The 13,107-nt window shown below is 43.6% G+C and overlaps 1 protein-coding gene across 3 annotated transcripts; it reads left to right on the top strand.

Moving 5' to 3' along the window:
- Positions 1 to 781: 781 nt before the first annotated feature.
- LOC117193401 (pyruvate dehydrogenase (acetyl-transferring) kinase, mitochondrial-like) lies at positions 782 to 12,490 on the top strand. Of its 3 annotated transcripts, none has more exons than XM_033398151.1 (6): positions 782 to 1,592; positions 6,081 to 6,288; positions 6,353 to 6,543; positions 6,608 to 7,182; positions 7,245 to 7,343; positions 11,998 to 12,490. In XM_033398151.1, exons 1-6 carry the CDS (start codon positions 1,469 to 1,471, stop codon positions 12,412 to 12,414), a joined length of 1,614 nt encoding a protein of 537 aa, XP_033254042.1. In that variant the 5' UTR covers positions 782 to 1,468; the 3' UTR covers positions 12,415 to 12,490. The 3 variants fall into 3 exon arrangements, with proteins under 3 accessions (XP_033254042.1, XP_033254043.1, XP_033254044.1); XM_033398152.1 differs by having other exon boundaries at positions 1,469 to 1,592; positions 12,194 to 12,367; XM_033398153.1 differs by having other exon boundaries at positions 1,469 to 1,592; positions 12,023 to 12,142.
- The last annotated feature ends 617 nt before the right edge of the window (positions 12,491 to 13,107 follow it).

The raw sequence follows: 13,107 nt of genomic DNA, 5'->3' as shown, positions 1-13,107 counted from the left end.
GGTCTTTATTAGTTACGTTTTATCTTCATATAATATTTATACCTTCATATAAAATTAACAAAATAGGGTATACAAAGACCTATACTAAGGCTTACACGCAACATAGCGACTGTTTTTTTGTTGAACTTTTTCGTTTAAACCTTTTTTTACAATAAATAAAATGAAAGCAAGGATTAAAAACTATCCAATCTTGTAGAAAATTTATTCATCAATGGGATAAAACTATGTGGGCATTGCTGAGAGATTTAGTTAGTCAGCATTATTCAATGGAATATCAAAATTGAGCAATATGAACGAATTTCCTTTTCCGTTTGTTTTGATTGATCTATTTCGCTACTTGTTTTTTGTTTGACTTATTTCGCTAAAACCTCTTTTTACGCAAAATGCAATAAAAGCAAGTGTTTAAAATAAGCCAGTCAAGTTGAAAATATGTTAATTAATCGGATATAATTATGTGGGCATGGCTAAATGTCTTAAATGTCTTATTTCGCTAAAACCTCTTTTTACGCAAAATGCAATAAAAGCAAGTGTTTAAAATAAGCCAGTCAAGTTGAAAATATGTTAATTAATCGGATATAATTATGTGGGCATGGCTAAATGTTTTATACAGCTAGTAATATTCGACGGAAGATCAAAATCGGAATATGTAAAATAGAACTTGAATTCGTCAGTATATTTACGGTATATTTTTAAAATGAGACGGTATATTTTGGTATATTTCCGATAAATCCGCGGTCACACAGGTTTAACGTGTGGGGCTCGAATCATATCACAACGTTGGGGCCCAGCTGTAGCCCAGGTCTAGACAAAATAGTCAATCGTGTGAGAAGTCTTCAATACGCGCGTCGCACAATAAACATTGCAAATACCGTACAAAACATCTCTCCGCATCCCGCGCTTATAATTACTTTTATGGCGCATCAGCAGCAACAAAGACGACGCCCCCCCACAGCCATCAAAAGCCATCAGCAGGAAAGCCGCAGCTACTATATTAGCAGCTTACACTGGCACACATCATTGCGTTTAAACAAATATTTTTCCACCATTTTGCACCGTCTTGGGCTAAAGCTCTCCATTGATTTATTGAACCAAGCAGAGGAAGTACCGCAAGACATTGCCAGCTGTTGTGAGAGAGAGAGAGAGAGAGAGAGAGAGGAAAGTGAATTTTTTGCCGGTCAACGTCCTACGGTGAGGTGAAGGTGAGCGAAAGGACATTGCGCCTACATACCGGCTTCCCTCCCACGCACAGAAACACGAACACTCTCACACACGCTCGGTGGTCTACAGTGCTTTCGACCACATTGGGGCAACAACAAAGTTTTTAAAGATAAGCGAAGACCGGTAAACACCCACAACAGCGTAATCGGACTACGCGCCCCCCGCAACCGACAACCAGTAAACACTCACCCCCCCCCCCCCCCCCCCCCCCCCCCCCCCCCCCCCCCCGCGAAGCAACAACACACACGATATGCGCCTGTTCCCGGTACGCCTCTCGGCCGCCTCGTCCTCGATGGCGAGCCTGATCAAAATGCTCGACTTCTACTCGGACTTCAACCCATCGCCGCTATCCATCAAACAGTTTATGGACTTTGGTGAGTCTGATTAAATATGAATTATTCAATGTGATTTGTACAGGCTATAGTTTGACACGTTCTGCTTTGATCTTATCCGATTTCCCTTTCCGCCATTGCATAATCGATAAGCTACTGGCTCTCAAATAGAAAATGTGTATTGGAGGTGGAAAATGCCCTCAAAAGAGTATCAATCGGTAGATTGCCCCTATAGCACGGAATAAATATAAAACTTCACTTATACTCGTAGACTTATACTTTTAGAGCTTACAGAAGCACAATTAAGATAAATTTTGTTCGATTATCTCCAAAAATGATTTCTCTCTCAGAAGACTGACGCTACGCGGCTAAACTGCGCAACCTTCCCGTTATCTAATGACCAATTGAATTTTCAATTAAGCAGTTGTTTTCCGTCCCAGCAAACTGTTGATTGTTCCCGGGGGTGCGGGCTTAGTAGAGAGCAGCTCAAACAATTGAATGCTCAGTTCTGTTCAATTCAACTCGGCCCCCGCTCCCGCCCCCGTCGTCGAGCCCAGAAAGCGCTCGAACACACTGACACACACATGCGCACATTCACACTGCGTCAGAGCCAGCAGCTGGAGTGCCTTTCATAGCATTCATTATACCCGATACTCAAAATGAGTATTGGGGTATATTTGATTTGTGGTAAAAGTGGATGTGTGTAACGTCCAGAAGGAATCGTTTCCGTCCGTCCGTCTGTCCGTCTGTCCGTCCCCTTCAGCGCCTAGTGCTCAAAGACTATAAGAGCTAGAGCAACGATGTTTTGGATCCAGACTTCTGTGATATGTCACTGCTACAAAAATATTTCAAAACTTCGCCCCGCCCACTTCCGCCCCCACAAAGGACGAAAAACTGTGGCATCCACATTTTTAAAGATACGAGAAAACCAAAAACGCAGAGTCGTAGAGAATGACCATATCTTTTAGACTGCAGAATTTGAATAAGATCGTATTATTATTGTAGCCAGAATCAAGAAAATAATTTCATTTTTTCTCGCCCTGTCTCTCTCTAACACACACGTAGCATAGCCGGCTTTGCTTAGAGTAAAACATTAGCGCCTAGATCTCAGAGACTATAAAAGCTAGAGCAACCAAATTTGGTATCCACACTCCTAATATATCGGACCGAGACGAGTTTGTTTCAAAATTTCGCCACACCCCCTTCCGCCCCCGCAACGGATGAAAATCTGGGGATATTCACAAATCTCAGAGACTATTAAGGCTAGAGTAACCAAATTTGGTATCCGCACTCCTGTTAGATCTCACTTTAAAACGTATATCTCAAAATTTCGCCCCACCCCCTTCCGCCCCCAGAAAGGACGAAAATTTGTTTCATCCACAATATTGAAGATACGAGAAAACTAAAAACGCAGAATCATAGATAATGATCATATCTATCAGATTGCTGAATCTGGATCAGATCAGATGATTTTTATAGCCAAAAGGAACAAATCAATTTGCACTGGCTACGCAGCCCCCGAGGTCACGCTCAGACTGATTTTCTGTCTCTCTCGCACGCACTCTTTGTCGTGTCGTTCAATATTGGCGGCGTCTGCCGGAGGAGAGCCATACTGACTTAGTATCGGGTATAACCGTAGAGTTGCGGTGTCCGCTGCAACTCACGAATGTGCAATATTGTGGATGCAACAGATTTTCGTCCTTTGTGTGGGCGGAAGGGGGTGGGGCGAAATTTTGAGATACACGTTTATAGTAAGATCTAACAGGAAAGCGGATACCAAATTTGGTTACTCTAGCCTTAATAGTCTCTGAGATTTTTGAATATCCCCAGATTTTCGTCCTTTGCGGGGGCGGAAGGGGGTGTGGCGAAATTTTGAAACAAACTCGTCTCGGTCCGATATATTAGGAGTGTGGATACCAAATTTGGTTGCTCTAGCTTTTGTAGTCTCTGAGATCTAGGTGCTAATGTTTTACTCTAAGCCTATGCTACGTGTGTGTTAAAAAGAGACAGGGCGAGAAAAAATGAAATTGTTTTCTTGATGCTGGCTATAATAATAATACGATCCAATTCAGATTCCGCAGTCTTAAAGATATGGTCATTCTCTACAATTCTACGTTTTTGGTTTTCTCATATCTTTAAAATTGTGGATGCCACAGATTTTCGTCCTTTGTGGGGGCGGAAGTGGGCGGGGCGAAGTTTTGAAATATTTTTGTAGCAGTGACATATCACAGAAGTCTGGATCCAAAACATCGTTGCTCTAGCTCTTATAGTCTTTGAGCACTAGGCGCTGAAGGGGACGGACAGACGGACAGACGGACGGACGGACAGACGGACAGACAGACAGGGCTCAATCGACTCGGCTATTGATGCTGCGTTGTGAGTTGCTGCGGACACCGCAACTCTACGGTTATACCCGATACTAAGTCAGTATGGCTCTCCTCCGGCAGACGCCGCTAATATTAAACGGCACGACAAAGAGTGCGTGCGAGAGAGACAGGAAATCAGTCTGAGCGTGACGTCGGGCGCTGCGTAGCCACTGCAAATTGATTTGTTCCTATTGGCTATAAAAATGATCTGATCTGATCCAGATTCAGCAATCTGATAGATATGGTCATTATCTATGATTCTGCGTTTTTAGTTTTCTCGAATGTGCAATATTGTGGATGCAACAGATTTTCGTCCTTTGTGTGGGCGGAAGGGGGTGGGGCGAAATTTTGAGATACACGTTTTATAGTAAGATCTAACAGGAGTGCGGATACCAAATTTGGTTACTCTAGCGTTAATAGTCTTTGAATTTGAGATTTGTGAATATCCCCGGATTTTCGTCCTTTGCGGGGGCGGAAAGGGGTGTGGCGAAATTTTGAAAGAAACTCGTCTCGGTCCGATATATTAGGAGTGTGGATACCAAATTTGGTTGCTCTAGGTTTTGTAGTCTCTGAGATCTAGGCGCTAATGTTTTACTCTAAGCAAAGCCGCCTATGCTACGTGTGTGTTAGAGAGAGACAGGGCGAGAAAAAATGAAATTGTTTTCTTGATGCTGGCTATAATAATAATACGATCCAATTCAGATTCCGCAGTCTTAAAGATATGGTCATTCTCTACAATTCTACGTTTTTGGTGTTCTCATATCTTTAAAATTGTGGATGCCACAGATTTTCGTCCTTTGTGGGGCGGAAGTGGGCGGGGCGAAGTTTTGAAATATTTTTGTAGCAGTGACATATCACAGAAGTCTGGATCCAAAACATCGTTGCTCTAGCTCTTATAGTCTTTGAGCACTAGGCGCTGAAGGGGACGGACAGACGGACAGACGGACGGACGGACAGACGGACAGACAGACAGGGCTCAATCGACTCGGCTATTGATGCTGCGTTGTGAGTTGCTGCGGACACCGCAACTCTACGGTTATACCCGATACTAAGTCAGTATGGCTCTCCTCCGGCAGACGCCGCTAATATTAAACGACACGACAAAGAGTGCGTGCGAGAGAGACAGGAAATCAGTCTGAGCGTGACGTCGGGCGCTGCGTAGCCACTGCAAATTGATTTTTTCCTATTGGCTATAAAAATGATCTGATCTGATCCAGATTCAGCAATCTGATAGATATGGTCATTATCTATGATTCTGCGTTTTTAGTTTTCTCGAATGTGCAATATTGTGGATGCAACAGATTTTCGTCCTTTGTGTGGGCGGAAGGGGGTGGGGCGAAATTTTGAGATACACGTTTTATAGTAAGATCTAACAGGAGTGCGGATACCAAATTTGGTTACTCTAGCGTTAATAGTCTTTGAATTTGAGATTTGTGAATATCCCCGGATTTTCGTCCTTTGCGGGGGCGGAAAGGGGTGTGGCGAAATTTTGAAACAAACTCGTCTCGGTCCGATATATTAGGAGTGTGTATACCAAATTTGGTTGCTCTAGCTTTTGTAGTCTCTGAGATCTAGGCGCTAATGTTTTACTCTAAGCAAAGCCGCCTATGCTACGTGTGTGTTAGAGAGAGACAGGGCGAGAAAAAATGAAATTGTTTTCTTGATGCTGGCTATAATAATAATACGATCCAATTCAGATTCCGCAGTCTTAAGGATATGGTCATTCTCTACAATTCTACGTTTTTGGTTTTCTCATATCTTTAAAATTGTGGATGCCACAGATTTTCGTCCTTTGTGGGGGCGGAAGTGGGCGGGGCGAAGTTTTAAAATATTTTTGTAGCAGTGACATATCACAGAAGTCTGGATCCAAAACATCGTTGCTCTAGCTCTTATAGTCTTTGAGCACTAGGCGCTGAAGGGGACGGACAGACGGACAGACGGACGGACGGACAGACAGACAGGGCTCAATCGACTCGGCTATTGATGCTGATCAAGAATATATATACTTTATGGGGTCGGAAACGATTCCTTCTGGACTTTAAACACATCCACTTTTACCACAAATCTAATATACCCCAATACTCATTTTGAGTATCGGGTATAAAAACTAACTAATATAGATCTCCCATTTCTAATCGCTATTCTTGTTTACTCTCGAAATTAGGTCAAAATGCCTGCGAGAAAAAGTCGTACATATTTCTGCGAAAGGAGCTGCCGGTGCGATTGGCCAACATCATGAAGGAGATTGCCCTGCTGCCGGACAATCTGCTGCACACCAGATCCGTCAGCGAGGTGAGCTCTTGGTACGTGAAGAGCTTCGAGGAGGTGCTGGAGTACGAGAAGGCCGATCCCACACACGACAATTTGCACAAGTGAGTCAACAGAGCTTCGAATCGATGCTGGCAATGATTTTAATGGCCCGACTGGCTTTTACAGGTTTGTGCATCATCTGGATCTCATTAGGAATCGGCACAACGACGTGGTGCAGACGATGGCCCAGGGCGTCATTGAAATGAAGGAGAACGAGGGCGGCACGGTAGATGCGCCCACCGAGAGCTCCATACAGTACTTTCTAGATCGGCTGTACATGTCGCGCATCAGCATCCGGATGCTGATCAATCAGCACAGTGAGTAGTCGAGGTCTCCCTCAAGATGATCGATCCACTCAGCCATATCCATCCGTTTCCGCAGCTCTGCTCTTTGGAGCGAATCCCCACTCGGGTGGTCGGCACATCGGCTGCCTGGACCCAGACTGTGACCTGTCGGACGTGGTGCGCGATGCGTATGAGAACGCCCGCTTCCTCTGTGATCAATATTATCTGACGAGCCCAGCGTTGGAAATCCAGGAGTATTGCCGCGAGCCAGAGGGCAACCTGCCCATCCGCACTGTCTACGTGCCCTCGCATTTGTATTACATGCTCTTCGAACTCTTCAAGAACTCCATGAGAGCTGTGGTGGAGCACCACAATAATGACAACTGCGACACCCTGCCGCCCCTCAAGGTGGCCATCTGCCGCGGCCAGGAAGACATCTGCGTGAAGATCTCCGATCAGGGTGGCGGCATTCCCCGCTCCCAAACTGACCAGCTTTTCAAGTACATGTACAGCACGGCTCCGCAGCCATCCAAGTCGGATCTGCACACGGTTCCTTTGGCCGGCTATGGGTACGGTCTGCCTATATCACGGCTCTACGCTCGCTACTTCCATGGCGACATAGTGCTGCTCTCGTGCGAGGGCTTCGGCACGGATGCCATAATCTACCTAAAGGTCTTTACAGGATCCTGGTACTTGTTGAATGTACACTTAAAAATTCTGTATTTTATTGTCAGGCTCTGTCCGATGAGGCCAACGAGCTGCTGCCCATCTTCAACAAGACGAGCTCCAAGTTCTATCGCGCCACGGTGCCTACGGGCGACTGGTCTAATCAGGTAAAATACACTAAAAAGAAGACGAGCGCCGTCGTCAGCCAGTAGGCGCGTGAGAATGCCAAAAGAAACCGCCTGGCTGTGTAAAGAGTTTGCCCCCATCCCGCATCAATCCAGTCCAATCAAAACCAAACCGAACCGAACCGAACCCAGCAAGCACCCGCAATCGCCTCCAATCCCAGACCCTATCAAGTGAAAAGTGTATATTTTTTCTGTATGTTAATGTTAATGTTAAATACGACTTTTGTTTGTATGTACCACACCAACCACGCCCCCACCTCTTCCCCAATTGTAATTTTAAACTTTTAATCAGTTTTTGTTATTTAACATTTGACATTCCACAAACATTTGAAACACTCCGAAGCGGGGCCCAAGTTCTGTTTGTTTTTCGAGGCGACGATTGGGCTAGAGCCCAAAAACTGCATGCAATAACAAACTACACAATACATTTCTCTTTTTGAGCACACTATTTAAATTTATATATTAAGCATAGCTCGCAAATAACTGTTGACACTTTCGGCGTGTCTGATAAAAACCTCTCATTGACGAACACATTGAGAAAAGGGACTGAAAAGACCCGATCAAATCTGTTTTTGCTCAACTTGCTCTTCGCTCAAGCAAAGACCGATTTTTTCACTTCTCTTTTGTTCCTGTTTTTCACTGAGCATCGTGTCGCGAGCGAACGAAAAAAGTGTCTTTTGCCTATGTATGCGTGCTTGTACGTGTGGTGGCTGTGGCAACGATCACTTGCCTTCGTGAATTGTGTCAGACACTGTCCCAAACCCAAAATGAGCCTGTTCCTGAACAACTTTCCAAAATTTTTACTGATGTGGAGAACTTTGCTATGAACAATGGCCGTTTACCATTAAATGCCGATATATTGCAGCTTTTTAACGACATGAAGCTAAGATCACCACACTTGAATTCGCTCGCACAGGTGGTGCTGGCTACACCGGCCACTCAGGTATCGGTCGAAAGAGCCTTTTCAGCACTTCATTATATTTTGAATGAAAAACGTTGATCTTTAAGTGCGGAAAATATTAACTCATTGTTAGTGGTTAAGCTAAATTCGTATTAATACAAAATATATACATACATATGTATATACATACATCCATATCCATGTCTCTTGAGTTTGCAGAAAATTCGCAAATAAGTATAAATATTACAATAACATAACCAACGAGGGGGAACGTTGTGAGTTGCTGCGGACACCGCAACTCTACAGTTATACCCGATACTAAGTCAGTATGGCTCTCCTGCGGCAGACGCCGCTAATATTGAACCACACGACAAAGAGTGCGTACGAGAGAGACAGAAAATCAGTCTGAGCGTGACGTCGGGCGCTGCGTAGCCACTGAAAATTGATTTCTTGCTTTTGGCTACAAAAATGATCCGATCTGATCCAGATTCAGCAATCTGATAGATATGGTCATTATCTATGATTCTGCATTTTTAGTTTTCTCGAATCTGCAATATTGTGGATGCAACAGATTTTCGTCCTTTGTGGGGGCGGAAGGGGGTGGGGCGAAATTCTGAGATATACGTTTTATAGTGAGATCTAACAGAAGTGCGGATACCAAATTTGATTACTCTAGCCTTAATAGTCTCTGAGATTTGTGGATGCCCCAGACTTTCGTCCTTTGCGGGGGCGGAAGGGGGTGTGGCGAAATTTGGACACGAAACGGTCAAGGTCCGATATCACAGGAGTGTGGATACCAAATTTGGTTGCTCTGGCTCTTATAGGTTCTGAGATCCTTGAACTCATATTTTGCAATTGACAAAACCGACCATGAAACCTGTGTGTTAGAGAGAGACAGAGCGAGAAAGAATGAAATTGTTTTCTTGATTCTGGCTATAATCATTATACGATCTGGTTCAGATTTTGCACTGTAGAAGATATGGTCATCCTCACCGATTCTGCGTTTTTGGTTTTATCGTATCTTTAAAAATGTGGATGCCACAGATTTTCGTCCTTTGTGGGGGCGGAAGTGGGCGGGGCGAAGTTTTGAAATATTTTTGTAGCAGTGACATATCACAGAAGTCTTGATCCAAAACATCGTTGCTCTAGCTCTTATAGTCTTTGAGCACTAGGCGCTGAAGGGGACGGACGGACGGACGGACGGACGGACGGACGGACGGACGGACGGACGGACGGACGGACAGACGGACAGACGGACGGACGGACGGACAGACGGACAGACAGACAGGGCTCAATCGACTCGGCTATTGATGCTGATCAAGAATATATATACTTTATGGGGTCGGAAACGATTCCTTCTGGACGTTACACACATCCACTTTTACCACAAATCTAATATACCCGAGTATTGGGGTATATTATATTTTGAGTATCGGGTATAAAAAGATGCGAAAAACATGAATAAATAAACATAAACACGAAAAAAAAGAGGGGGAACGTTGTGAGTTGCTGCGGACACCGCAACTCTACGGTTATACCCGATACTAAGTCAGTATGGCTCTCCTCCGGCAGACGCCGCTAATATTAAAAGACACAACAAAGAGTGCGTGCGAGAGAGACAGAAAATCAGTATGAGCGTGACGTCGGGCGCTGCGTAGCCACTGCAAATTGATTTGTTCCTCTTGGCTATAAAATTTATCTGATCTGATCCAGATTAAGCAATCTGATAGATATGGTCATTATCTATGATTCTGCGTTTCTAGTTTTCTCGTATCCTCAATATTGTGGATGCAACAGATTTTCGTCCTTTGTGGGGGCGGAAGGGGGGGGGGCGAAATTTTGAGATATACGTTTTATAGTGAGATCTAACATGAGTGCGGATACTTAATTTGGTTAGTCTAGCCTTAATAGTCTCTGAGATTTGTGAATATCGCCAGATTTGCATCCTTTGCGGGGGCGGAAGGGGGTGTGGCGAAATTTTGAAATAAACTCGTCTCGGTCCGATATATTAGGAGTGTGGATACCAAATTTGGTTGCTCTAGCTTTTATAGTCTCTGAGATCTAGGCGCTAATGTTTTACTCTAAGCAAAGCCGCCTATGCTACGTGTGTGTTAGAGAGAGACAGGGCGAGAAAAAATGAAATTGTTTGGCTGGCTATAATAATAATACGATCCAATTCAGATTCTGCATTCTAAAAAAAATGGTCATTCTCTACGATTCTGCGTTTTTGGTTTTCTTGTATCTTTAAAATTGTGGATGCCACAGATTTTCGCCCTTTGTGGGGGCGGAAGTGGGCGGGGAAAAGTTTTGAAATATTTTTGTAGCAGGACATATCACAGAAGTCTGGATCCGAAACATCGTTGCTCTAGCTCTTATAGTCTTTGAGCACTAGGCGCTGATAGGGCCGGACAGACGGACAGACGGACGGACGGACAGACGGACAGACAGACATGGCTCAATCGACTCGGCTATTGATGCTGATCAAGAATATATATACTTTATGGGGTCGGAAACGATTCCCTCTGGACGTTACACACATCCACTTTTACCACAAATCTAATATACCCCAATATTTATTTTCAGTATCGGGTATAAAAACTAAAAACACTTTACTCAGACACTTTTTGGGTTCTGCTCATCTAAAGACACTTTTGCTGCGAGCGCTTGACCAAAGTGTCTCTCTAAGTTGTTATTGTGAGACCCGATCGTGTGTCGGGGTCAACCGAAAACCCGAAACACATAACACAAGCGAAGAGACATAAAGTGTTCTGCTCAGTGAGAGACCGCTTCTGCGTGGTCTTTTTCGGTTTTGTAAGTGACGAGACAGCAAAGGGAAAAAGTGTTGACCGTCGTTTGCGAGCTATGATATTAAGTGATGAAACCAAATTTGGTATCCACACTCCTAATATATCGGACCGAGACGAGTTTGTTTCAAAATTTCGCCACACCCCCTTCCGCCCCCGCAAAGGACGAAAATCTGGGGATATTCAAAAATCTCAGAGACTATTAAGGCTAGAGTAACCAAATTTGGTATCCGCACTCTTGTTAGATCTCACTATAAAACGTATATCTCAAAATTTCGCCCCACCCCCTTCCGCCCACACAAAAGACGAAAATCTGTTGCATCCACAATATTTCACACTCGAGAAAACTAAAAACGCAGAATCATAGATAATGACCATATCTATCAGATTGCTGAATCTGGATCAGATCGGATCATTTTTATACCCAGAAGGAACAAATCAATTTGCACTGGCTACGCAGCGCCCGACGTCACGCTCAGACTGATTTTCTGTCTCTCTCGCACGCACTCTTTGTCGTGTCGTTTAATATTAGCGGCGTCTGCCGGAGGAGAGCCATACTGACTTAGTATCGGGTATAACCGCAGAGTTGCGGTGTCCGCAGCAACTCACAACGTTCCCCCTCGTTTTTGGTTTATTATGGAGTAAAAGATGCAGCCCCTAGCCACCATAGGATAGCTGTATGATATTATGGTTTCATTTTGATTATATTTGAGATTATTGTAAGAAGGTTTCCGAATATAATAGACTATCCGGAAATGGCATTTCTGGAAACTATTCCGCAGTTCACATGCATTTGTCCCATCTTAATTAACTCCCGTCTTTCATTATTTCCCTTAATAACAACTTGTTCCGAACTAAAGCCTTTGTCTGCTTTGATTTGTTTTAATCTGATTTCGTTTTTTAGTTTACCTATACTCTATTTATTTTTCAGCTCTCTAATGATTTATTTCTTTTAGAACTTTTCCAATCGGTGGCGGTATATATATGGTTTCTTAAAAAATCTATAAGACTGCTTGGAATCAAACCACAACCGAACTATATGGCCGGTTTTGTTTCATTTAGAACACCCTACTGCCTGCCCTTAGGATCAATATTCGTTGGCCTTATGAAACTCTCTGATTTTCTAGAGCTCCGATATGAATGCCCGACAGCTGTCGGCCACCACACCGAAACGCTACAACGACTTGGTTCAGGATACCTAAGACCGATTCCACGCACGCAACTGCTAACTGCTACTCAGGTTAAGGACTTACATATGACGATTCAGGAACAACAGCAACAGATGGATATACAAGGACACACATCACTAGCTCTAGGCAAAGACATTCCCAAACAGCAGCAACGTTAGTGAACTAAGTTTTCGTGTTGTTATTGAAAATGAAAAACGATGTTAAAAATACATAATGCTAATTGTTAAAGATCAACTGGCGACGCGATGGTGTTTTCTTTTAGGCACTACATTTTATTCTTTACATACACAATAATAATAATAATAATAAGTTTCTATATTGCATCGATAACATTAAATATTGTTCATTTTGCTGGTGGTGCTATACAATAATCGGTTCTCATTCGTTTTGGGCTTCTCTTTACAATTATTTTATACAAGTTCTCACATTTATTATACCCGATACTCAAAATGAGTATTGGGGTATATTAGATTTGTGGTAAAAGTGGATGTGTGTAACGTCCAGAAGGAATCGTTTCCGACCCCATACAGTATAAATATTCTTGATCAGCATCAATAGCCGAGTCGATTGGGCCCTGTCTGTCTGTCTGTCTGTCCGTCTGTCCGTCTGTCCGTCTGTCCGTCCGTCCGTCTGTCCGTTCCCTTCAGCGCCTAGTGCTCAAAGACTATATTGGCAAGAGTAACGATGTTTTGGATCCAGACTTCTGTGATATGTCACTGCTACAAAAATATTTCAAAACTTCGCCCCGCCCACTTCCGCCCACACAAAGGACGAAAATCTGTGGCATCCACAATTTTAAAGATATGAGAAAACCAAAAACGTAGAATTGTAGAGAATGACCATATCTTTAA

Source organism: Drosophila miranda, assembly GCF_003369915.1.
Source record: "Drosophila miranda strain MSH22 chromosome Y unlocalized genomic scaffold, D.miranda_PacBio2.1 Contig_Y2_pilon, whole genome shotgun sequence".
NCBI classification, from domain to species: domain Eukaryota; kingdom Metazoa; phylum Arthropoda; class Insecta; order Diptera; family Drosophilidae; genus Drosophila; species Drosophila miranda.
This window is presented reverse-complemented; position numbering and strand designations above follow the sequence as displayed.

What these genes read in the sequence shown, in the direction of transcription:
- LOC117193401 (XM_033398151.1), top strand. Translation starts at nt 1,469, where the DNA reads ATGCGCCTGTTCCCGGTACGCCTCTCGGCCGCCTCGTCCTCGATGGCG. An exon ending in ACACACGACAATTTGCACAA is followed by an intron (nt 6,289 to 6,352) that starts GTGAGTCAACAG and finishes TGGCTTTTACAG; the next exon opens with GTTTGTGCATCATCTGGATC. An exon ending in CGGGCGACTGGTCTAATCAG is followed by an intron (nt 7,344 to 11,997) that starts GTAAAATACACT and finishes TTTATTTTTCAG; the next exon opens with CTCTCTAATGATTTATTTCT.